General features: G+C 42.0%; 1 protein-coding gene across 8 annotated transcripts in view; it reads left to right on the forward strand.

Annotated features, from left to right (window-relative positions):
• Nucleotides 1–113: 113 nt before the first annotated feature.
• Nucleotides 114–26097, forward strand: part of ablim3 (actin binding LIM protein family, member 3) — a 30872-nt gene continuing 4888 nt past the window's right edge. For 2 of the 8 annotated variants that reach the window (XM_057043281.1, XM_057043283.1), the window contains exons 1-14: nt 115–555; nt 6881–7021; nt 14702–14885; nt 17699–17814; nt 18738–18864; nt 18977–19070; nt 21050–21137; nt 21218–21276; nt 21360–21431; nt 22321–22371; nt 23178–23339; nt 23741–23770; nt 23862–23988; nt 24374–24469. In XM_057043281.1, the coding sequence (XP_056899261.1) occupies nt 543–555; nt 6881–7021; nt 14702–14885; nt 17699–17814; nt 18738–18864; nt 18977–19070; nt 21050–21137; nt 21218–21276; nt 21360–21431; nt 22321–22371; nt 23178–23339; nt 23741–23770; nt 23862–23988; nt 24374–24469 (1360 nt within the window). In that variant the 5' untranslated portion in view covers nt 115–542. Of the gene's footprint in view, nt 556–6880; nt 7022–14701; nt 14886–17698; nt 17815–18737; nt 18865–18976; nt 19071–21049; nt 21138–21217; nt 21277–21359; nt 21432–22320; nt 22372–23177; nt 23340–23740; nt 23771–23861; nt 23989–24373; nt 24470–24730; nt 24782–26097 lie in introns of all 8 variants that reach the window. The other 6 variants (XM_057043284.1, XM_057043285.1, XM_057043280.1 and 3 more) reach the window with 5 other exon arrangements.

Raw genomic sequence — 26097 nt, forward strand, 5'->3', positions numbered from 1 at the left:
ACAGTTTAAAAAGCATTTTTGCAACGCCGATTGTGTCGCCTTAACTTTGGGGGTGTCTTTATTTTGAAAGTGCAATCCGGAACAGGTGCGCTGTGACATCGTGGAGAATGCGTGCGGCGCGCGCGGTGACAGCAACAGCAGCAGCAGCCGCACACCGCGAGGGAGCGCGTGGCTGAGCTGGAATCAGCCAGGAGCGAAAATGTGAAGGTGGAATCGGGATCAGCGCTGCGTTGGAGCCGAACTGCCGTCTGTTTCTCTGGGGGAGAAAAAGAGAGACTTACACAAATTCCCACACATCCAGAACGGGAATATTGTTTGGAATTTCCTCCTCACTGGAAATATTCCACCCTTAATTGTTTTTGGTTTTTTAAACGTTTCCCACCACCCCCTTCTCCCGGCTGTGTTCACCTTGTCAACATTTGAGTGGAGAGCCTGGTTCTAAAGAGTGAGGATCATCGCTTTGTTTTTAATGACACAACCTGGAGTAATCTGCTTTATGGGATTGTTGTCAACGAGGGCGCTTTGTTTTAGATAAGAGCATCATGAGTTCCAGCGGTAAGTCCACCCTGCGCGCTTATTCCTCCTTCTGAAGTGCAAGGACACAAACCCTAACGATGAGACAACTATTCATGGAATAGAAGATGATTAACGTGTTATTTCTATACATGTGAAATCGAAATCCAACCCAGCAACTTAATGTGCACTAATTAAATACATAGAAATAAATAGATATTGAATTCCATTGCACATCCAGTTGAAATGGATTTGAGACTTTCACTAGGTTAATCTGTTTAAGTCTGGAGGTCACAGTGGCGTTTGCACACAGTCCATCTTCATGCACAATTTTTATGATTTTTTTTTATCTATTCCTGGTAACAGCTGTTGCTCTAACATCTCCAGCATGTCTCATCTTTTTTTCTTCTACACTCCTTATCTTTGACACCACCTCAGCTACTAGTGTTTTGACCTTTCCCAAGGAAACAGACCACCCAGACGTACAGCTGTCACCTCCACTAAAACTCCACCTGTCTGCTGACATGTCAGAGGAGAAAAACCCTGCAGAACGATGCAGGATTTCTTTCTTTTTCTTTTTTTTTGGACTTGGCTATCGAGAAGAGTTTTACGAAATTTGGGTTGCTGTGATGCAGCACATGACAAATGAGCCAGACAACCCCAGGACCCGTGTCGAACGAACCCTAGACTGGCCCTGGGGCTGCCATGATGAGCTGACCTTGTGTCAGCTGATCCTCTGTCCGCTGAATCAGGGCTTTTCCCTCTAGGGCTGGCGGTGCGTTACAGTATGTTTACAAGTTATCACTAGTTGATTCAGACTGAAGCTTCTAACATGCACGTTGACGTCAAAGATCTGATTGTTTCACTTCGATTGTTCCTGATTTTAATACAGGCAGCTACAGAGTTATGATCTAATACCATCGTTTCATTACTAAGCTGTATTCCTCTGCGTGAAAGAGGGCGTGCAAACTTTTATTATAAGGTTTAACGGTCTTGTGGAAAAACTGACCCCATCCCCTCTGCCGATGGCAACCCTTTTTGTTGTCCTCAGACCAGGTTTTCAGATTTTATTGTTTCACACTGTTGTGTGTAAGTAAATGCATCGCAATTAACCTAAAAAAGCACTTTTAACAGAAAAGCGATCTGAACTTGAAGCTGGATGCAGGCCCACATAAAGCTCAGAACTAGGGTTAATGCGCACGGCTCAACCGGAGAGGTGTCAGTGTCATGTACTTCCTGACCACCGTTCCTTGTCCTCAGTGTCTACGGAAGGAACCTGCATTGCTGCATCATTTAGAATCCCTCCTGTCGTTGTGTGTCTCTACATTATTCATCCGGCGCGTGGCAGCTGGACGAGCCTCTGTGCCACGCGCTGCGTGCCAGGAGCGGCGTCGAGGAGAGAACGCGCAGAATTCCTTTGTTAAGCTTTAAAACGCTCCTCTCAGCTGACAGCACGAGGGGGGGAGGAGCGCCTGCAGGCCGGCATGTGCAGGTCTGTGACAGGCTCTGGTGATATAAAGGCATGTGCTTGGGGAGAAATGCAGCGTGTTGACCCGAGTCTACGTGGTTCCTTCACCTGTTTGCCTCAGAAGTCACTCGTGGGTGCACATGTCTGGATTCTTCTTTAGTCTTAGGAACAAAGAAAGCAATAAGGGAGAGAGCAGCTCGTGCCGTCTGATCAATGTCGCTCAAGGTTCGGACACACGTACCATTTTCTGCCGCATTGGCCACGTTAACCCAAAGGCCATCCACACGCAGCGATTAATTACACAATACACCGAGTCTCTCTCTTCCTCTGGGCCTTCTCTTCCTTATGGTGAACTGGGTTTTTGAATGTATGTGAATGTTGCTTTTATTCTGACAGAGCTGGTTCCCAAGGGGGGTTACCAGGATAGTTTTTAGTGTTTAACAAGATGAAAACAGTAAGGTGTCACAGTTCCATCAGGGAAGTGTGCTGTTTCAATCAGGGGAGCAGTAAAACTCGTGTTGACCGACATATTGATTATTGGGTTCAGGAACTAGAGGGCATCTCGATCAAAGATGACACCGACATAGACCCTTGATATGGCGGAGAAATTCTGGATTTTCAGTATTATTTGCAATCTCCATTTAAAAATATACATTTAGCTTCCATGTGCAGTCATTTTGGCTCATCTTTGGAACAATGCTGGGTGATGTGTTGAAGGACGATGGGGCAGAGACACAGTTAGGCACCAGAGTTTCAGGAAATAATGGGAGGATTAACCGCAAATCACTTGAAAAGTCACTGGATGGTGTGAAAACTGCACAGCTGCAGCTCGGAGCACGTTGGATTATTATAGAGCGAGAGCACGGAGACACATGGAATAGCAGATAGCATGTGAAAATCACAGATGCTCAGCTCCTAATAGGCATTCATTCATCATTAATACATAAATAATGATGCTGCTCGTCCAGAGTATGCACAATCGATGAGACGTACTCCAGTTTGCAGATCTTTGCACTGTTTTGCTTTGCATTGTGCTTAAACTTCAGCCTACTTATATGTTTATTGGCCATTTAGATCAAACACTGAGCTATCAATTATACATACATGTTTTATGAATGATGTAATAATTGTTGAAATATTCCTTAATCTGTTATTGCAGTCCCTCTCATCTCACGAGATCGTGGAAACACAACAAGAGTGTGGAAACACAGAATATGATTCATGTTATAACCTTTAGGTTTATGCTATCATATGATCGTATTAATCAGTGAATTATCAGTGAAATGGATCGAAACAGCTGCCGATGCCCATTTTCAACTCATTTAATCCAACTTTCCTGGTGGTTTAGGACTACTTTCATTCTGAAATAGATTTCTTTGAACGTGGAACATGACAGCAAGAGAAAGAAAAGGTAACCCTAGTTCTAAAATGGAATTAAAGTGGGAGATGTAACGACGTTTAGCTGGATATGAAAGGACAGAATGATCGACGCTGCTGTCTTTGGAGAGTCTAGACAGAAAGGAGACTATTCTTTCTGCTCTTCTCCATACATATTTTCTTCCTTTTTTTCCATCCCAAAGAGTGAGAACAAGAGTTCTTATTTATGATTCTAAGTCCTCATCTGATGAGCTGTCCAACCCAGAGCCAATCACCATCCATCACTGCTGGCGCCAGCCTAGACGCCTTAGTCTAATAATGCCAGAGAACAAAGGTGGGGAACAGAGATGCACAGATGCTGGTGTCATTCGCAGTCTTGAACAGCTGGAAAGCAGCTGTAAACCAAGGGTGTCATATTCTGAGTTACTGATTTTTAATATCGTCAATGATTTTTTTTTCTTATTTAAATGAGATGATGCTCTACACCGCAGCACCTGTCGTGTCCTCGAGGCTCCCATCTCCATGACCTTGGCTCCTGGCAGGATTGAGTGATCATTCAGACTGTCAGTAGCCGCCTGACCTCTTTGTCCCTCCGTGGAGCGACGGTATGTTTGTGATAACACTGGACTGTATCGTTGCGCTGATGGATGCTTGTGGTCAAGGTCCTGACAGAGACGGAGGGAGATAAAAAGGGAAGAAGGCAGGGATGGACGACTCGTTGGCCTCTCTGGATTACAGGAAAGGAAAACATCTTTTATACTGGGTACAATGCCCTTTGAGGGCCGCATCCTCTGTCACCTGAGGAACATTTTATCGTCGTCTCCAAATACAGCTTGAAGAATGTTTATATTGGATATTTACAGCTTTTTATTGCTTACCAGACTGTAGAAATGTGCTTCATCTGAGAGCTTGTTAACTTGACACATACAGCCAGTCCCTGCTGCGCTTCGGCTGCGAGACAGTCCGGTCCGTTCCTTCCAAGTTTTTCTCTCCATATTGATGAGTCAGTTATTTCTGGAGGAAAATTACTGAGTGTATGATCTGTTGCGGCTTGGTAGTTTTTGACTGTGGAGAGCTCATTCTGGTCCATGTGCCCCTTTGTAACCAAGCTAGAATTACTGGCATGAACTCATTCCTCTGCTTTTTCCATCAAACATGCCTGGAGAGACATAGATATGTTCCCTATAATGTAGGAAGTATTATAATTAAAAGGTGGCAGACGTATCAGGTGTAAATACATTAGCATGTGGATATTTTGGATGTGTGATTTTAAAATCACATGCATTTCCACTTATAGAGCTTCACCCAAACCAAAACATGGTGTATTAACCAAACTGTACCCATTTTCAAGGAAAATCTGACAATTCCTTGGAACTTTCAATTGGAAATTTCCATTATTTTTATATTCCCATTGATTTATTATTTGACTCTTCACTTACCCATCATTACCCGATCTCCCAACATCCCATGTGATTGAGCATGCTTGTCTCTGGGGGCTGTCAGGCCAGGGGCAGAAATAGCTACAGTCTCTCTGGTCTGTGGTGATGCTTCCTGCCCCTCTCCCCCCTGGTGCTGCTCTCATCACCTGTCTACCAGAGGCTGCATTCTCCCAGGGTACACTCCACTGAAGCAAAGTCAGAGGATTGCACCTGTAGTCTTGTTGCTATCATTAGAAAAATGACTCAACAACATGGCAGAGGACGACGAGCTGCTCGAGAGCTCTGTGAAAATGTTCAGAGCTGCTCGTGTTCAGACTTAACGCTTTGACACTTAGTTATGTAATGCCACCGTCTCTCCACAGAGATGCACCTGAAACGTCACTGGATGATGACTGAACAACTCTACTTATGTGGGATGTGCTTTGAAAGATCTTTTAAAAACATGTTTTTAGTAAATATGTTGCTAAAACAAGCACTGTGTTGAATTGTCCCATTTGACCATGACATTTAGTAGAGATTGAATCAGTAATGGCCTAAAATGGGTGGAAAAGCTCAATGTTGATAACTTGGTTCCTAAAGAGGATGCTGGCTGAGACATTATGAGGGCAAGATGGCGGCACTCATTTCCTGTGCACAGTAATGAATCTTCATCCATCATGCTAGTAACAGCAACACGATCTTTCTTTATCACCTATCTTTATCATCAGTAGTGTGGGACCTTAGCCAGACATAAAGAAAAGATAGAACCTCTTAAATACACCTCAAGCCTCTTCATGTGCACTTCTGCTTTTATAAATACATATTTAGTTGGCCCAGGCCCCTTTCCATTGCTCTCTCTCTCTCTTCCACACACAGAAACACACACACACACACACACACACACACACACACACACACACACACACACACACACACACACACACACACACACATGCAGGGCAGGGCAAGGCAGAGGTTTCCAGTGGTGCTGCCAGCATTATGATGAACACAATGAAGTAACTTGTGAGACATTGGGAGCATGAATTAATGATGCTTTCATATATTCCCTCCTTTTCTGAACAGGAAAATAAACAATCGTAGTCGTGCACGCTTTCTGCCTTGCACTGACATGTTCTCATGCACTGAATCTCACCGAATATTGCCCAGTATAATACTGCTTTTAAAATTTCAGTGTGCGCGGGGAGCTCAGGCTGTGAAGCATGCAAAAGTGCTAGATTTTTTAAGTACCGCGTGTCCTTCAGGATGGACCCAGTAAAATGAAATGAGCAGCTCTGTCACACCAGCACATATGCTGGTGCTGCTCCAACTGAAGTCACGGAATCCTGTAGGCAGCTTTCCAGGTAGGCTGTGTGGCCTTTCCACCCATTAAACACAGTTTCAGCTTCCCTCGAGGAATATAAAGTGTGAGCGACTTTGAGGCCAGATGTTCCGATGCAGTCACATTGTGGGCTTTCTTTATCTGATGATGGGAGGCAGTCCCTTTATTACTGAGTGAAGTTGATATATATATATTATTAGCAGCATTTATTCGGCTGTGAAATAGTTCTTCTTTTTCGATTGATGGGAGAGTGGGAGAGAGAGGGAGAGAGAGGGAGTGTGGGAGAGTGAGCATTTCTTTTAATGTGTAGAGAGTGTTGTCTTTTACAGCTACGTCACTTTAATTGTGACACTTGTGATCAATATCAGAAATTTTATTTATTCTGATAATTTGGTATCAGATATGGGATTTTTCCCAGTTTCTTTGCCAGCGAATCCAGTGCTAATGCTTCCAGCTTTTCAAATATTTAGTCTTCATAACAGCATCCTACTTTGTCAAAAACGTGCTTCAACACAGTTTTACAAGCTCATAAGTATCAAGACTTACGGTTGCCAGATGAAGTGGAAGAAAAAAGATCTTTCACCTTTCCTTTCCAAAACATGCCATTTTATTCTCTACACTTTACGTCATACAATCCACTACAGATGATCTGTTAGAATGGAGACCTTACACTTATGTGATAGTAGTTATTGGGGCTAAGGGAAGAGTAACTCACTCCTGTGTACACTGAATAGAATACTAACTATATATTTTTGCATTCATCAGCCTCACCAGCCCACCATGGCTCTGGTGTCAGCGAAAGGACTACTGGACCAATCCGTTGCCAGAGGTGTCGGGAAGTCTGCAAAGGGGAGGTGGTGCGAGTACAAGAAACACACTTTCATGTCAAGTGCTTCACTTGTGCTGGTAAGACTGGTGATCCACAAAGAGTTTTGGTGGGAATCTCAAATAAAGTTATATAGTACTAATTCTAGTATTTTAGATACAAACATTTTCCCTCGTCACTGCCCTCACTCATCCTGGCAGATATAAACATGTCATCCTCTTTCTACTACACATACTGAGAGCTACTATTAGCCTGTGGTGGGGATTGGAAAGGATCAGAGCTGCCTTGCAGGGGACTTAGCCTCCCGCGGCTTGTTATTGCGCTGCCAACTTGGATTTTGCTGTGGTTATACGCTACGGTCGATGAGACTATCACAGGTAAATTGGCAGCACAGCACCGGTGACCTACAAAACTTACATAATTTTACAACCTCTTACATCATCAGAGTTCAGTTTTTCTTGACTGGATCACTTCATTTGATTTGAGCTTTCCTTAAGGTTTCCAATCTCCTTATTAAATGGTTCATCACTCTAATATAGATAAGAGAAAAAAATTACATCACCCCTGTGACTATATAAGGTTAATACAGTATATGTTATCCTCCCAAGTTATTGTTACCAACCACTGGGACAGTTCTCTACCTATTTCTCCATCCCTGAAACCAGTCACTCAAAACTACTTTATTAGACAGTTTCATAAGAAACTTCATTGAAAAAGATTTTAGAGCAGATTTTTTGGGATCTCCAACAGCTGGAGCTGCCGCATGTTGCTATTCAATAAACCTACATGTATGGTTGTCCTGAGGATGGTTGTTATTATGTCTTCCCAACATACACATATCCTACAGACTTGGACTCAGGCACATGAGCAGCCATACATGGGTGCATGCTAGCTGTAGTTGTAAACGGTTGCTGTGGCAACGGTGTGAGGGGGCACCAGGGCCCTGGTTGGTGGATATTCTCAGTATACTGGTACTATTAACCAATGGGAAGATACTACTCTATGCCCCAGAGGAAAAAGTGGGGGTGAACACAGGAAGCAGGCAGATATGAGACAAAGTGGGGGGATGGGGGTGCTGTATGTTTCACTGAAACATTACATCATAACTTAATCGTAGTACCATTCTGACGCTCAGTGTTATTTCACCGTCAGTCAAAAGAGCTGACTAAAAAAACCTGTCCATAAACGCCAGGTTAAACATTAGTCACACTTCCCTTCTCATGTTCCAGAGAGCTCTCTCCATCCCATGGGGCAATGGGGCACCATTGTGAAGCTAGACTCAGCCACATCCCGGTCCATAATATGCTCTCTCGTATGGCCTTCTGCACACCCAGCAGTTTTCTAAAGCCGTCATTGTTCGCTGCCTAAGCCTCTTCAAACAAACATGTTGCATGTTCTATAGAACTTTATAAGCACAATTTACTGTCATTTTCATGTTCTGTCACCCCCAGCAGTGCAGTGTCATGCTATGATTTAAACATGTTACAACTTTTATTCTTTTCTCTGCTTTTTTACAGTCCGCTAACATCAGCCAATACCCACTACAGCTCCATGATACCTGAGTGCTGGTTCATTTCATTTTAAGCCTCACGTTTGAGGTAAAAAGGGAATTGACCCTCTCAATAAATAAGAATACTTTAGAGGAGACACACACCAGCAGAGAAAACATATTCTATCGCCTCTGTTTGTGCCCTCATAGTTTATCACACTACTGTTGTATATAACTACATAACTGAGTTCTCTGGCATTATTCAGTGGAAAAGTCTCCTAATCATGTGCATTTAACCTCTTATTTGAATTTTTTTTTAACACAAGTGGGCAATTGCATGAAGAATCAATCATCTCGAGAAAGAAATCTGTGAAAAATGCTGAAGGCTCGACCAAACATACTGATACATCAGCTTTGAATACAGAGAAAAGTGCAGAGCGATATTTGTGCATTAATGTGTGTGGATTATGTGGGCTCATTGGCACTTCTCGGCACATCACAGCGCTGTATAATATGGATCATGTGGTGTTGTGTTACCAGCAGATGAGCTGACTCGTGCAACTGGCCTAATGGCATAGTGACCACATTCAGCTGCGCTCAGAAGCACAATTGGCACTCTTAAATACCAAAAACACGTTGCTGGAGACAGTCATCAATCATATGCATATGCAAAAGTAGCAAAGATGCTAAAAAAGCAGGTATGGACAGAAATGTTTACACAGAAACATATTTTCACATAGACTGTTTCGTTGATCCCAGGAATTCTGCATATTAAAAAAGGAGTTTATAAAATGGCATTAATAGAATATGATTTGAACACAGAAGTCAGAAGCACACATGGTAATTACTCTTCATTTGTGCCAATGTCCTTTCAGGATTGCAGCATCTTCGTGTTATTCTCTGCAGTCCCATTTCAGGCAGTTAAACATCCCCTTTGATACCATGAGCGCCGTATGTTAATTACATCTCTGCCACCATTATGTTTTCTGATGAGAACGTAAAACCAGCAAAAGAGAGGGAAGATTAAAAACTAAAACAGCAGGAACACTGAAGAAAAACAAAGAAAGGTGATGAGGAGAAACATAAAAAGACATAGACAGCAAAAGGTGGGGGTTTCTGGGAGGGGAGCTTCCTGTAGCTATGGCAACCACTGGCACGCTGGTCCAATCATCACGCCAATGCCTGGTTGCTAGGGAGAGATTTGGGCAGCGGGAGAAGGCAGCGCGGCAGGCGGCAGCAGTTTTCCCCCATCGACTCTCCGGGATCTGGGATAGATGACAGGGATTATTCCTACACTTGTCCTGCTCAAGCATCACCCTCCAGAGGGATTTTTACACTAACTCCTTGTCTGCCATTTGTATGTGTGTATATGTGTGTGTGTGTACGTGTGTGTGTGTGTGTGTGTGTGTGTGTGTGTGTGTGTGCGTGCGTGCGTGCGTGTGCGTGTGTGTGTGTGTGTGTGTGTAAGAGAGAGGTGAAGCTGCTCATGTGTTCTATGGTCTCGTTTTTTAAAAAATATTTACAGAGCATTATTAAGTGACAATCCAAGATGAAGGATACATTTGTGTAGAGAGCGTTATTCCCCTTGTTTCTGTGATCCCATTGACACCCTTTTTCTTCTTAGCTGAGTCTCTCATCTACCCTTTGAGGTTTAAAAGCCAGAGGCCTCAGCATCAGAGCTGGTGCTGCTACCAAGGGCCTCCAGTGGGCAGCCAGCTGTCTAAACTACTGCGGCCAAATGCTCAGGGAATCCTGTTGCTTTCGCACGATTTCTTCCTGATTCGGCATGTTACCATAGTTTGCCTAATGTGCTCTTCTTTGATCTTTATTGCATTTCCTCTTTCAATGGGACCTCGCCTTGCCTCACCCCGCCTTCCCTCGCCTCATAAGGAATCCGATCATGTAATAACATAAACGGGAGGAATGTCAATCAGGAAGCTGAACAAGAAGCAACATTAACAGAGGTCCTGTCTCTATCATATCAACTCATCTGCCCCATTCTTACACACAATAAATGTGGAAACTAAATTCTTTGACTTTCCAGCATGTCAGATCTTGAAAATTGCATCTATCATGTCAAATCATGTAAAAAAAAAATGCCAAAAAAAGAGCAACATCCTCTCACGTCAGCTGTTTTTGGGGCTGATTTGCAAATGTCAATTGAAATCCTCCTGCATGTACAGCCTCAGAGAGCTGCTAGTTGAGGTTGCAGACTTTCGTTTCATGCCACTTCCTGAGTGCTTGGCAGGTTTTTCTCACACCCTGTGATTTGGCACGCTCAGAAAACACATTAATTACTCTTGAAGTGTTTCCTCCTACAGCGGGCTCAGATCCAGGGGATGTGAAGTTGTTGGTAGAAAGGACCTATTAGCATTGTGCACTCCTTTGTTGTAAACAATAGCTGTTTATTATTTTTGAAAGGCCAAGAAAATTAAATTGTTGACAGCCGCATTAAAAAAATTGAAGTTTCCTTAATATCATATTAGGGAGACACACAATAGCCTAATGAGCTGAGGGAAAAGTCACAGTGAGTTTGTGTGTGTGTGTGTGTGTGGGGGGGGGGGGGGGGGGGGGGGGGGGGTTACATAGAGGCATACAGAAGCCACAGTGACACTGAAAAACCTCTGCTCTCAGCCACAAAGATTTGGAAGTAGTCTTGAAATGGAAAGATGAAAAAAAGAGAAGCAGTGTGGAGGCACTATCTTGGGGTTCCGGCTTGGCCCGACTTTGAGAAGGGAATTTTAATTGCATCTGTTGGCTGCAGATAAATACCCAATCATCCAGACCCCCTGTGGGTGCCTAATCAGCACAGTTCTAATGACCACAGCTGCAGAAATCAGCCTACATGCTAACCGCTAATCATCAGACTTACTGTATGATCTTCTTTCTGACTTCCTGCACGGCCAAAAAAGGGGAACAGTGATGGAGTTAAACATCTTCTTTTGGTTTATTTTATTAGCCCATCATTCAGGAAGAGATGAAATCAACAAATGCATGAAATGCAATTATATTTCGACAGCTAATTAATGTAAAATCCATTTATAATTTAGTAAATTAAGAGACATTTCAAATTTTGGAGCCATTGTAGACAACCTCCACAATACTGTGCTGGGCAGTGTCACACAAACACCCAGAAAAATATGCAGCATAAACAGACCTGTCCCAAGTGCCAGCTTTGGTGGGTGCTCACTATGTCTAAAGAGATACAGTTACAGGCTTTTTCTGTATGTGTCTGGTCTGTATCAAGCACCAAATCTGAGAATGTTGCCACACTCTTACAGGGTGAAGTTAATATTTAATAAGTTATGTGCCCTATCGTTGATGCAAAACATCAATTGCGCAGCACAGCTGAGGCCTATCATTCATAAAGGAAATAAAATATGCTTAGCATACATCCTCAAAGCTTCTAATGCAGTTTAGCAAGGCTTATTCCATCCACATCAGAGATTGCGAGCACATTGCCCTGCATCAATGTAATAAATCAAGCTTCTCTATTAACTTCTTAAGTGCATTAGATGATTAGGATATAAATAATCAATTTATACTTCCTCCATAAAACCATTGTTTTATGATTGATTTAATTGCATTTTTAATTATGAAATAGCAAATGAGGTTTTTGTGAAAATAGATTCTGCACTACAGATAAGCTACGATGAAATCAACTAAATTATTTATTGAATTTACACTACTCTGTACATCACAGATGTCTTATCCATGCAGTTTACTGTCTAATCTGCTGCATCATTTACAATATATTATATTCTAAATAAATTCTCACAGTTTAATAAGTACCATTATATATTATATTTCAGAATTATCCATATATTAATTGGCCCCAATTATATTTAGATCTGTCTATACTTTCATCCACTACTGTATACTCATAGAGTCTGATACTTTAGATTTTCACATCACAACCAAATGTGCCACCATCACAGTATTAAGACTCTATTAAGACTGTCTCTAAGGCAACTGTGGAAGGTTTACATCTCCTATGGCAACAGAAAAAGGGGATGTCCTTTGCAACGCTACCAGCCAATGATTCAGTGACAAGAAAAACATTTGATTAGCCAGAACATCTAAAATATCCAAGCTGTCCATCCAATCCAGTGCAACTCCATCCCATCACTCTGCTGTGAATTGGCCAGGCCTTAAATGGTAATGTAGTGCATTAGGGTAATTGAACAGATTCCATTAATTTGAAAATCAATCTGCACGCACAAGGCAGTTCATTTTGAGACCAAAAGAGAGAGAGGCACATAAAAACATTGTGACAGTCGCCAGATTTGTAGTTGTTGGTTAATTCTTCTGATGATGTAATGTGTTTTAATTTAATTATAAAAGTTTCTGTGTTTTTTTTATTAAGCTGAAGTAAAAGAGCCTTTTAAAACAGACTGTTTTTTGTCCATTCCCCATGTAAATGAGGAAATCTTTATTCTTCCATTCCCCCTTTTTTGTGAAGGCATCAGAAAGCCTGTGATTTTGGTTTCTGGTAAAAGCTTCGGTTAGTCTGGTTTCACATGCAGCAGGGACTTTATTTGAAGCTCTGCGCCATGCTGCTCAGTGGTTATAGAAATGTGGTCTGAACATGAGCACACACAAAGTTCTATAAACAGGCTGTACTGAATCTTCATTTTAATCTCCATTTTCCTTCATTCTTCATTTTCTTCCCCCCCACTGCACCCCATGACTCGCCATAATAATTATGATTCATCATCATATCTCCCCATACACACTGCCTCATATAATCTTGCTAGCTTTGCTTATGCACAGTGCCATCTCATCAGGGATGGATTTATGTGTTCCCGTCCTCCTGTGGGAGCCGAGATTGTTTTGTTTTTAAGTGAGAGCCCATTGATCTTTTATTATGCCATTAAGTCAATATGCTGCTCTCATAAACAGCTTGAGATTAAATGAGCCCCTTTGATGGATGTGTGTGTACGTGCATGTGTGTGTGTGTTGTGACTGAGCCATCAGCCAGCCAAAAGCCAGGATAAAGCCATTTCTCTCACCCAGCAAAATTGAGGCTGCTCCATTCCTCCACATAGTGACGGATGTTATGTTAAGTTAAAAAATGGCCATTGCATTTCCATTAGTCAACCAGGCAACCTTCTGCATTATGCAAACAACGCAGGTTTGATTGTTGGTAGTAAAGTCTCGCTGGGTTCAGTGGCATGATTCAAAGTTCATTTCCATTTAAACATTTGGTACTACCCCCTCAGTGGTGCGGCTTTGACAACAGCTCTAAGGGATGATTCTGCATGTGCATCAAAGTCACATCATTTGCCAATGTCAAAAAGTGGGAAAACAATTGTTCTTGCCGCAGGTTGTATGTCAGGTGTCACAAATGATATATGTCCCACATTTTCTGTTGTGGTTGCCAGTAGTCAGTTAGCATGGTTTAGCATAATGATGAGTTTCCTGTTTAGATCTAAATTGTTATTCTGTCACACACATTTTTAATTCTAAAAACCTAATTATCTAGGTTTGAGTTTACTTTGCGTTGACAACCTCGGTCTCAGCCTGTCAGTGAGAGGTCCTCCTGTAGCACTGCTATAAGTGCTTTTTTTTTTTAACATAGAAGGCCTGTCATTTTAGACAACAAAAAAAGCATACACAACATATAGGCTAGATTAGACTCATGTATACGTATTATTTTTAACTGTAGATGAATTGTCTGAGATTCATACTTGCAAAAAATGATTGCACATACTTTATTCATGCAGCACCTAATGTGACCTTTATCAGAGCCCTGAAGTTTCCCAGACAGAGGTTACAGTAACAGTCAACTCTTCCTGTTGGTAAAAGACACAGACTGGAAAAAACCAGAAACCTGCCCACTGATCTATGAAACTGCAGCGATACTGTTACACTCACTGGAGTTCCACTTTTGGCTTACATTGTGAAATTCTGTATCACATATTTTCTGCTTCGAATGCACAAAGTACGGACATGTTTACCCACTCAGTGATTGTCCTCTTTGGTGTTGAATGGGCGTTAAATCTGCTTTGCGACATTACTAGGAACTTGCAGTTTACGCTTTCTTCTTTGTTTTCCACATTGTTTTATAGAACTGTGAAACAATGATTCTTGTTAATGTCACTACTTTCACATTGATTAGAGTTGAATAGTGCTTTCAGCATTCATGAATAGGAGAATTGAAAACAAGTGCACCAACCAGTTGAAACTGTTTAGCTGTCAAAAATACGCCGGTGGACGTTGCTTTATTTTGATTTACTGTTCATCTAATCGCTGCCCCTTCTCTCCACAGTATGCAGCTGTGATCTGGCGCGGTCTGGCTTCTTCCAGAAGAAGGGCGAGTACATCTGCACGGCAGACTACCAGCGTCTGTATGGTACGCGCTGCGATCGCTGTGACAGCTTTATCACAGGAGAGGTGGTCTCTGCTCTTGGCCGCACATACCATCCCAAGTGCTTCGTCTGCAGCGTGTGCAGGTATTCAGAAGCTTACACAGAAAAGTCACTTGGTTCTGTTTACATGAAGACCAAAGAGGTCATTTTCAGCTTTTGCTTTTTTTGGTAACTTGCAACAAAATATAGCTTTAGACCTGATCTATGCTATTTCCTGTTGGAATTTTGTGTATGAGAACTTTGAGAACGAAGAGAAAGTATGGTATGATTCCATTATTTAATGTAATGTCAACGATGTAAAACACAAATCAATTAGCTGATTATGTTGCATTTTATATATGATATATGTATATTGTTTTGCCGCAGAATTCATAAAAATGAAATCCAAATGGGTTCCTAATATTACATATATTACATATATTTATAAGGAGAACAGAGTTTGCATTGTAGAGCAACTGATACGGGAAAGTGTTTCTTTCCTTTAGGCTGTGAAACGCTTTCTGCTCTTGAATGATTTGAATCCTTTTTTAAAGGCAGACTCATGACTCATTCACGATTCAATGCTGCCAATAATTGAGCTCACATTTTAGACCCGCTTCAGCATCAGCTGTCTGCCATGTTGTTTAGCCGAGTCACAATCCTAAAATAAGAGCTGACCTGATGTTTCAAGCTGATAGACTTAGTAAAACTAGGTCACCTCTCTTCTGACCTCCCTCAGCATTCCTATTGAGCTCCTCCTGAAGTTGCTCAGGCAGTATCCCTGGTGTCCTCTTCCTCGTTACATCATTTTTTTCTCTTTTAATCTCTCTTTTCCACTTCAAAGTCTGCCTTTCTCTTCGTACAATGTACACACGCCTGCTTTACACGTCCTCTGTCGCCTACAGAATCACCTTCTCCTCCCTCCTGAAAAGATTGTTTGCTATATGCTTGAAATTTCCTGATAAATATGGAGCTATGCCAAACAGCTGTGCTCAACAAAACCAAACTGATGCCAATTTTGTGTGTGTGTGTGTGTCTGTGTGTGTGTGTGTTTGGTCAATTGGAAGAGAGAGTGGAAGCCGAAGGGTGGACCTCTTCTTTCCAGCTCTGTCTGTCCTCTGCCACAGTCCTTTTTACCCCTTTTTTGCCAACCCACCCTCATGTCGTTTCCCCATTCATTTCACGTTCCACTTTTAATCATCATCCTTTATCTCTTCAATATTCCACTTCCTCCTCTCATCAGATTCTGGGTGTCAGTTTTCTGAAAAGTGCAGGTGATCAAAGAGTTTAAAACACCCTTGCCAGAAATATCCGCGCCCCTGTAGCCCAGTTTTATATATAAAAAGAAGGCATTAAATATGTAAACAGAGTAAATCTTTAATGCGCTGAGAATGGCTGACAGGGCAAAATTGTGCTGGAGGGAGTGACACCAACATACAGGTGAAGACAAGGTCACACACACATTCTTAACAGGAGTTTAACTGTATTAACTTACCTTATGTTTTTCTCTGTACATTTTTTCCATATTATCTCTTTATAGTTAAAGAACACTTTCCCAAGAAGGTGGAGCCACCTCAAATTAGAATAAAGCCTGAATGAAGTTTTTAATGTATTTTTATATATATACTGCATATGTGTGTAACACAAGTTCAGCTTACAGGTGCAGGATTTCACAGGGAGCCATGTGTACAAGTGTCATTTACTTCTGTCGACACCTCGGTGTGTACATGGATCTACCTCCCACTTCTGCGCTGACTAGGAACTCTGCTGGAGACTCTAGCCTCCCTCTGGGTGTTGGCTCCAGCTCCAGTCCTCAGTGGAGGAGTAAAAGGATTACTGCCATCTATGTCTTTTAAACAGGCTTCCCTAAGCCTTTTAGCTCCCCATTCATAGCCACATCCTAAAGAAATCAATCAGGATTTGAGGAAACAGTACAATGGAAGAGTTGGGGGAAGCGCATCGTCACGATGTAAATTCAATTTCGTAACTACTGTACTGTCATGTTTTTACTACCTATGTGTCATGTTTTCATCACGTGTGAGTGTACGTACTCTAAGCTGATTATTACTTTAATGAAATGTGGAGAGAGCTTGGTGATTAAAGGAATTCTTTAGGGATTTGCCTATATTTTATTTACATATTTCAAAAGATATATTATATTATATTATATTATGTTATATTATATTAATGATCCCTGGGCAGGTGCCATAGGTGGGGTTTTCTACACCAGAAACTTTCTTACACCCCCATAATTAATCCAGGGTTTCAGGGGATCCAGCCCTGAGCAGTGAAAATGAATGCCTGATGTGCACCTTCATTGTTCTTGAACTCCAGTTGGCCCTTCACCTTTGACCTGTATGTCTTGGGAGACTAGTCCTGACAATAGAGTTTTTTCCAGTCAGAAGACCCTCAGTGGTAGCTCATAGAAAACCATGAGTAATGTTGTTTTTTTTTTAGAATTGGAATGTATTGTCACTCATTTTATAAAGTATGGCAGCTTCTGTATTTATTTTTTTGATTTTGAAGGATGCGGGACCTTAATTCTCGATAATAACATTAGTATCAGTACAAATAAATGATCCACTACCTTTTAAAAAGAGCAATGACCTGATCAGACCTGCTGTGAAGGTGGAGAGGCGTGGAACAGTGCTCACACGGAGAAAAAGCACGCAATCCTTTGAGAAACATGTGATAGCATAACATCACCTCCTCCCTAATCACAGAACAGTCACATGCTCCTGTAACAATAAACACCTTATTAACCCCTTGTTTTGTTGATTTAGAATGGCTTCTCCGGTTTCACACAGTGTGTTTACGTTTTCTTGAGGATGTAAATGCAGACTCACTGCAGGCATGTTCTTGTTCTTATCTTCTTGCTGTCAACCTGTCTCCATTTTATTTTTTCTTTCGCTCCTCAGTAAACCCTTCCCCATTGGAGACAGAGTGACGTTCAGTGGAAAGGACTGCATGTGCCAGCAGTGCTCTCACACACTCGTCAAGTCAAATGAGCCCATCAAGATTCACGGGCCAAGTCGTAAGTTTGGCGCCTGTCTCGCTCTCTGTCCATTTGCGTTAAGGCCACCAGGCGAGTGTGCCAAGGGCCATTTGTCGGTTGGATCCGTCTAAAGTAGTTCATTTATTTAATCAGGTGTCTGTCAGATCAGCGGTCTGACCTGTCAGCCTGATCTGCCAAAACAAACAGATATCGGATCAGTCAGTCAGCGACAGTGTCCAGAGAACATCTATCAAACAGGCAGTTGTGTTATTTATTGTGTGTCAATTGTAAACACTCAGGATTCAAGCGAGCCATTTGTTAGGTGTGGCCTATAATAGCTGATGCTTCACTAACTATGTGGTATTATCAAATAACAAAGAGTCAGTAAGCATCAGTCCTCTAAGCTTCCAGTTGTTTGGGAGGATAAAGTTCAAATAGCCCCCCAGGTAACATCTGACAATAACAGATATTGCCTTAAGATTCAACACTGACTGCAAATGACTAAAAGTTTCATTTAGAATGAAGGGGCTTTTGTGCAGCTTTGTCATGTGAAAAACACAGTCTGCCTTGTTGACAGGCTGTAGTTGGACGGCTCTTCTCTGTTCCCAGCTGTTAGTGGCAGTAGATTGGGATTTATCTCAACCAAACATCTCAAGTGGAAATAAATAGAATATTGACCTTTTTTTGACTGTTATGAAACATCACTGGCAACTGCTTTATTGCAAATGTTTGCTGAGGCGTCTCTGTTAGGTCATTTTAATGAAATTTGTTTTGGGCCTCAGTTCAAACCTTTATGACTCCAAAGCTCTGCAGTATTAGTACCTCTATTTCTCAAGAGGGTTGATGTGCTAGATAAATACTGCACATAGCGGTGCCTCTTAGATGTGATATCACAGCATTCCTTGCTTTTCCTTCCTCTCCTTGATCCCATTCTTCCTCTCTCCCGTGCTTGTCTTCTTCAGACTGTGCTGGGTGTGGAGATGAGATCAAGCAGGGCCAGTCTCTCCTCGCCCTGGAGAAACAGTGGCATGTGAGTTGTTTCAGATGTCGGACCTGCAACATGGTCCTAACAGGAGAGTACATCAGCAAGTAAGTGGGCATCAGACCCCAAAACTACTCCCTTCACTCCCAGCCTCACCACCACTTGAGGCAAAGTATGTTTCTGACATATTACACTCGTTTGGTTTATTCTTTGTGGCAGAGATGGAGTTCCGTACTGTGAGGCAGATTACCATGCCCAGTTTGGGGTGAAATGCGAGACCTGCAGCAGATACATCAGTGGAAGGGTTCTGGAGGTGAGACCAAACCTCAGCATCGGGCCTTGTTAACACTTTAGCTGGACAGTTTTCCTCAGCATTACAGGAATCTACATCTAGTGTTGAATTTGATGGCTGAGTATAATCAGTGTTATCACAACTGAGCGGCAATGTTTTATCCTCAGCTCACTGTGCAGTAGGGAGTCATTGCCTCCCGATTAGATAGTGACAATTTTATTTTGTTTTTTGGTAACCCAATAAATATTCAGTTTTGTGTTTCTTAGAAAAAGTGACTTCATCTGTTTGTAGTTTCTGTTCTAGTCACAGACAACCTGTACGCAGGCAGATGGCATACATCTTGATGCAATTGCAACGATAGAGGACAGCAGGATTATAAAAAGATTTGAGGGTGAAGAGTGTTGGGGAAAAGATGGGAGCGGCAATGGCACAAATGCACTTTTGTGGCTCGCATGCTCTTTCGCTCAAGCCATTTTAAAAAGTGACAGAAGTCGGCAAAGCAGGGAGGAGGCCGGAGCCAATATGGAAAGAGTGGTTTGCAAAAAGAGTTAAGGGAATGTAGTGAACAGAGCCAAGTTGACAATCATGAACCTGATGAAGTGCAGATGCTAATTAAATGTTTTGAGTCACTGGGGTGTTTTGCATCTGTTGGGACCTGAAAAAATGAGAACACACAAAGTAAAACACTGTTTAACACACACACTGTCTCTCTCTCTCTGACGTACACACACACACACACACAGTCAGACACAAACGCACACATCCTGTGTCCCTGTGCTCTTTTGCTTGTCAGAATGGCTGGTGTAAAGTGCTTTGTTCCCGACTATCTGCCTCTCTGGACTATTTATAGACACGGGGACATGTCAGCCTTTAGTCTCGCCTCTTTCTATGTGTCTGTCTTTTAGTCTATAAACATTTTTAACATTTTTTCCAATTTGAGTTTTGCAATTTTAAAATAATTAGCTGCATCGTGAATATGCAGCGGACACCTACCGGTAATTGTTGTATTTGTCTCCAGGTAGTGGTTGCAAAGCATCACTTATTTTTCCATTTCTTTCTTGATACTGTATATTGGATAAGATCACTCATTATTTGGCACTGCAGTGTCAGCCTTGAGGTGGATCTTTGCGAAAGATAAACTCCATTAAGAGCTCAACTTTGTAGGTTTTTTACTCACACATTAATTTTCTTTTATTTCTTTGTGCTTTCTGCTATTGATATTTGTTATTTGAGGGAAAACTTGCTGCTGGCCACTGGTTTCAATAGGGAAAAAATAGCATTCAATCGTATACAAGCATTTATTCAATCAAGCTACAATACTTCCGGTTGGTAAAACAAGGCATTGAATCATAAGAGAAAATATAGCGCAAAAAAGTGAATTCATCACAGCTGTTCCAGTGTATTTGTATATTTTGGGAAGGGCACATCAGGCTTATGTAGCCTCTTATTCTATAGTGTTCTATAGAAGCCTGACTTGGCCTTTAGCCAGTGTCCCTCACTGACATGCGGGAGAAACAAGAGGATTTAAAAATGGACAAGAGGACTGGACATGAAGCAAAATTGCAATGCATCATTTAATCCCATATCAGGTGTATGTGAAGGTCTCTCCTTCTGGGAGTGATTACTTCTTACTTTCTTTTTAAGCCACCCATCCACCCACACATACAGACACACACACACACACACACACACATACACATATATGCAGAAGATCCTGTACTTTCCTTCATGCGACTGACCCAGAGGGATCTTTGCTCTAATAATTTAATAGAGGAAATGGGTGGTGCCTTTTATGTGATTTTATGCTAAATTAAATAAGTAGATGGTATGAAATTGTGTTCTTAAAGAGTCTAAACTGGAATTTATGTGATATACAGTAGACAATGTCTAGAAAAAATGAGTTGCTTGGGGTAAGAGCAATTTGTAGATAAGATCGTTGAAAGTGTTTATGATGGAAATTTATGTTCAGTCACACCTCTTCCTCACGTCTTTGCCCACAGGCAGGAGGGAAGCACTACCATCCAACGTGTGCTCGATGTTCCCGCTGTAACATGATGTTTAAAGAGGGAGAGGAAATGTACCTCACAGGTGAAACCTGACTCCAGTTTCTTCTGCACACTGATACACACATGGGAAAACTAAACTCCCATCGTCTCACTCTTCCTCAGGATGTGAGGTGTGGCACCCAATATGCAAGCAGGCAGCAAGGGCAGAGAGGAGACTCAGGGTAAAATAGTTTGATAGAAACATTTCAGATCTGTTGCATTCTGCCCTCCTTTTTTTCATTTGTTTGTGTGTTTTATAACACAGCACAGACGCCTCTCAGAAGCCTCTATTTCGCCTCCAGGATCCTCCATAGGTTCTCCCAGCAGGGTTATATGTGTGAGTACTTTGTAATGCATTGAAGCACTAAGTCACTGTAAAGCTGCAACTTACAGGTAAATATACCTCAAATAAAATACCTAAAGCAAAAATATCACAAACTACACACTACAAAGACTAACCACTTACCTTAGAGGCTGCTCACTCCCTTGGCCTGTTCACTTGTCTGTTTTTGTGATGTAGCACAAATTAAAGTGAAGATTAGCTTGTTGCTGCAATGTGCAAAACTGTGACAACACATTGTCATTGTGTTATGTTATGGCAGTTTTCATATTGTCAAACATGTAGGTTAAAACTGGGCAACATTTTCAAGGAAGAATTACATTTTCACAACCACTGGCAAGTGCCTTTATAAAGGGAATGCTCCAGAGTCTCACGCCTTTGTCTTGCTCTGTGTATTCTGCTAATTAAAACAAGAAAAAAAGAATAGGCCTCTGCCTCTAAGGATATGAATTATCTACTTGTAAACTGGTTTACAGACATTTTAGCTGTAGTGTTTCCACTAAAATGGTGCTGATAGCGGGTGCTATCTAACCCAAAATCTGTGGTCTAGCAAAATTATCTCACAGCCTGTGTAGATATATATCCACTCTCTGAAAGATAGCAGTTGCATTGCCCTCAGTCTTTGCGTCCACGACTTTGACTGTAGAAAAAAGGCGTGGCTCGCCACATTATCACGTACCCAGCACAATGAAGTAAAACCCAAATGCAAGCAGGCTGCCTGCAGACCTGGCAGGGCTTCACAAGATGCATCATGCCTATCTTACACTTGGTATTCTGTCGTCATGCTGCCAGCGTATTTGTTATGCATGTTTGGTCAAAGGCATGCTCATGAATTAAAGAAATGACTTGTGTACAGCTGATAGGTGTGTCTCTCTCTGTGGGTTAGGAGCGCAGGGGGCAGGGCAGAGCAGAACTCCCCCTGCTGCTTCTGGCAAAGGTGAATTTGAACACATCTTGAATATGAAATGAACAGCATGTTTCCAACTTACACAGATAAAGGCGAGAGAGAAACATGTCGGCAAAATCCCATATAGGTTATTTTATACTCTAGGTTATATAAAAAGAGCATAGACATTCAGATTTTGACACAAATTTCATGCTCATGTTACCTCTTTCCCTTGGCCTTTGACTAACGCTAATCTCCTGCAGGGTTCCCAGTTTTACCCTCCCTGTCTACAGTGTCATTTAAATTAGAAAATGAAGGCCACTGGTTTATGTGAAGGTTGCTCCTTGTGTGCACAGAAGGATGCGCTGCCCAGCAGTCTTCACGGCATGGCTGGATGTTGACCATGTTACCATGTCAGTGTGTGCTCTGTCCTGCTCAGCTCTGCTCTCATCTCATAATCAATGACCTTTCTCTTTAGGGTGATGGATGAGGGATAAATGCAGTGCAAGCAAGCATGTTGCACCTACAGTTCTCTCTCTCTCTGTTTCTCTCTCCATCTTTCTGGCTCTCCTTGTCTTTCTCGCTATGCTTCCTCTGCTCTCATCCTTATACATGCTGATCCCCTGAAGGTCAGCAACTTACACTGCTGTCAGCTTATGCAGCGTACATGTGTACTTTAGTTGAGTGCAGGCTTATGCACGTGTGTTTGCCTGTGCAGTCGTATGACTCTCCCTCACTTCCACCAACCTCTGCATGATTCGCCGTTGCCATCACACATCGTTCCTGTAGATCGTCTATCTGTGGTTGATGTTGAGTGTTGTCTTTGGTGTGTGTGCCCGTGTGTGTCCTCTCTCCAGGCCAGAGTGAAGAATGAGATTCTAGATTATAAGGACCTAGCTGCCCTGCCAAAGGTCAAAGCCATATACGAGGTCCAGCAGCCAGACCTCATATCTTCCTCATGCCAGCCCTACAACAGATACACCTCTGATGACAGACTTGACACTTACATCTATGGGGAGGTATTTTTGTGGCACACTCTTAGCTTTAAAAGCATTATTGTTCTCTTTCCACAGTAAAGGCTCCATCATTTATGGGTCTGGTCTTAACAAATGTGTGTTTATAACAATAGAACAAACAAAAAATGATACATTTGTCACTTTAAATTTTAGTCAGCAGCTTTGCCTCAAATGAGGACTTAATATGGGGAAAGCATCACCTCTGAAGAACAAATCAAGCAATACAGGAAATAGCTACTCTTCACTTGTGACTACTGTAATCTAATGCTTATATTACACCTTTATTTCCTCCAACTGCCTTGAAAAACACATAAAGTACCTTCCAGGATAGAAAAAAATTCATATCTTCTTAAAAACAGATTCTCCGAGATCCACTAATTGCCTCTTTTCTCCTGGTTTTTCAGTCACTCGGGACACTTTCTCCCTATTCTCAGGTAAGAAGCAGAGCACGCAGAACAGGTTTAGACAGGTCTTCTGCTGTCACTAAAATATTTCTCTCACTGTTGCTGTCTGCTCATCTGTCAGGACTATGACAGCCTGGATATGAAGCAAAGGCGCTGCTCCAGTCCAGGTTATATTGACTCGCCAACATATAGCCGCCAAGGCATGTCACCAGTCATCCCTCGATCTCCTCAACACTATGGCTACACTGGTCAGTAAAAAAAACCTACAGAATATTGGCAGTAGGTTTTTTTTTAACAATTATTCCTGAATTTAGGCTTAATGGTATTTGAAACTGATGGAAATTACCTATAAATACAGGGGTTATTGAAGTCTTTTCATCGAAAGTATGAAAAATGCTTTCATGCATTGTGCTTAAAAGAAACTCCAAAACCACTTACCTCCCAAGCCTCACTTGTTCCTTAACTAACATTTCATTCAACTCTTCTTACACGTGTTTTGACAATGCCATTTGTGTGATGAGAAGTGAAAAAAAAACATTGTCATGGCACATGTGGAAAAGTTATTTATTGATTTTCATCTGCATGAGTGACACATGTGCATCCTTTCCTGTGATTGGCTGTGGCTGCCTGCAGGCTCTGAAAGTGGCAGGAGTTCACCTTATTATGGCCAGGAAGGGCGGTCAAGCACACCCACGAAAAATCAGCCCCCTAAACATTTTCATGTACCAGGTAGGACTCGTCACCTCCTCATTGCATTGCTTACTAACTCAATGGGGATACACTAAGGAGTCGTTGCTATTGTCAGTCCATCGGAAAGGTCATTTTTAAAATGGATGACAACGAGGACGAGTGAAACTGTAGTATTTTTATACTGCATGTAATTGCAATGACGTATTCTTCCCCTCACGCCACACCTTCACCCTTCTCTACCATTCCTTATCCTTCTCTTCCTCCTCATTTCAACACTTCATCTGCTTTTTCTGTCCTCAGCCACAGGAGACCCCAACATCTACAGGAAGCCGCCCATCTATAAGAGAGCGGGTACAGTGCAGTTAGCCCCGCCTTAGCCTGCCTGTCTTCCTGTCAGTTTAGTCATGCTGTGCTTGAGCGCACTATTTAGGTGGTTTGAGTGACTTATTGATGTTCCAATCACTCACTGTGTAATTTATTGCTATTGATGGATTTTTATTAAATGAAGTCCTCAATAACAGCAGTGGATAAATAAAAATGAAATACTGTATGCTGAGAATGCACGTAAGGTATAGCACAGAGGCAGAATGTAAAGAATCGATGTGCAAGCTCAAGCACACATGCGCTGTTTATTGGTGATAGTTATCCATCGTGAGATCATAGAAAGTTTAATTTCACCATTTAGTATTTAGGGCTACGAGGAAGCTTAATGCACCAGGAGAAAACACAGCACAGAGGAAATTTGCTCTCATATTTTCAGCTCGGCCCAGTTGAGGTGTGAACTAAGACTTGTGAAGTTCATGTTTGAATGCTGAGACAGCTGTTTTCCAGCCTTTAGACAGGGAGCGTGTTGAGAGGGCAAGTCAGAGGGCTAAATTCTGCAAATTTATGTTGTTCTCTCCTCATCGTCTGTATCTGCTGGGTGGTGTTATTTTTGCCTTTTTACGACATGGTTAAACCTAAATGGTCTTCAGACATCTGGATACCGTGTTTCTGGATGCATATTACTAGTCTGACTTCACTGTTTGGTTGTTACACTGGGAAAAGAACACAAGTGTTGTGACAGATGATTCTGTATCGTTGTGGTTGTCCTGCATGTTGTGAATAGAGACATTGTCACCCTCTCATGTACCTGAGCTGCAATTGGTACATCGCTGGTCATAATGTTTCTTTTCACACCTAAAATTCTTTGAATGGAATTTCAAAGTCCTTTAATCTATTTGAATTATGACAGTATGTGACCTTCAAACCCTGTGTTATATCATTAACGTGTTTATAATGCAGGTAAACTGAGCTGATACCAATCCAAAGACACACTTATGGCCCGTAATGTACTGTTCAGTGTCATTCTGTATCTGCTGTGTGTAGAGAATAAGACTCTAAAGGAAACCAGTGGGTAGCAAAGTGCTCCCATTATTCCACCTCCCCTGAGGATGCTCCAGTAATGTTTCCCTTTTCTTTTTACCTCTTCTTTATTGCATCCAATCACTTTTTCATGTTCACTCCCCTCCATCTTCTGCTCCACTTTTCCCGGTGACCTTGGGACTGTACTGTAAGTATTTCCCTCCTCACTGTTGCACACACTGTCCGTAGATAGATACTTTTGTATGTGTGGTACGTATTTGTCTTCCTGTGCTTGTCATCACATGTCAATACTGTAATTCCTC

The sequence above is a fragment of the Takifugu flavidus genome, chromosome 9 (genome assembly GCF_003711565.1).
Source record: "Takifugu flavidus isolate HTHZ2018 chromosome 9, ASM371156v2, whole genome shotgun sequence".
NCBI classification, from domain to species: Eukaryota; Metazoa; Chordata; class Actinopteri; order Tetraodontiformes; family Tetraodontidae; genus Takifugu; species Takifugu flavidus.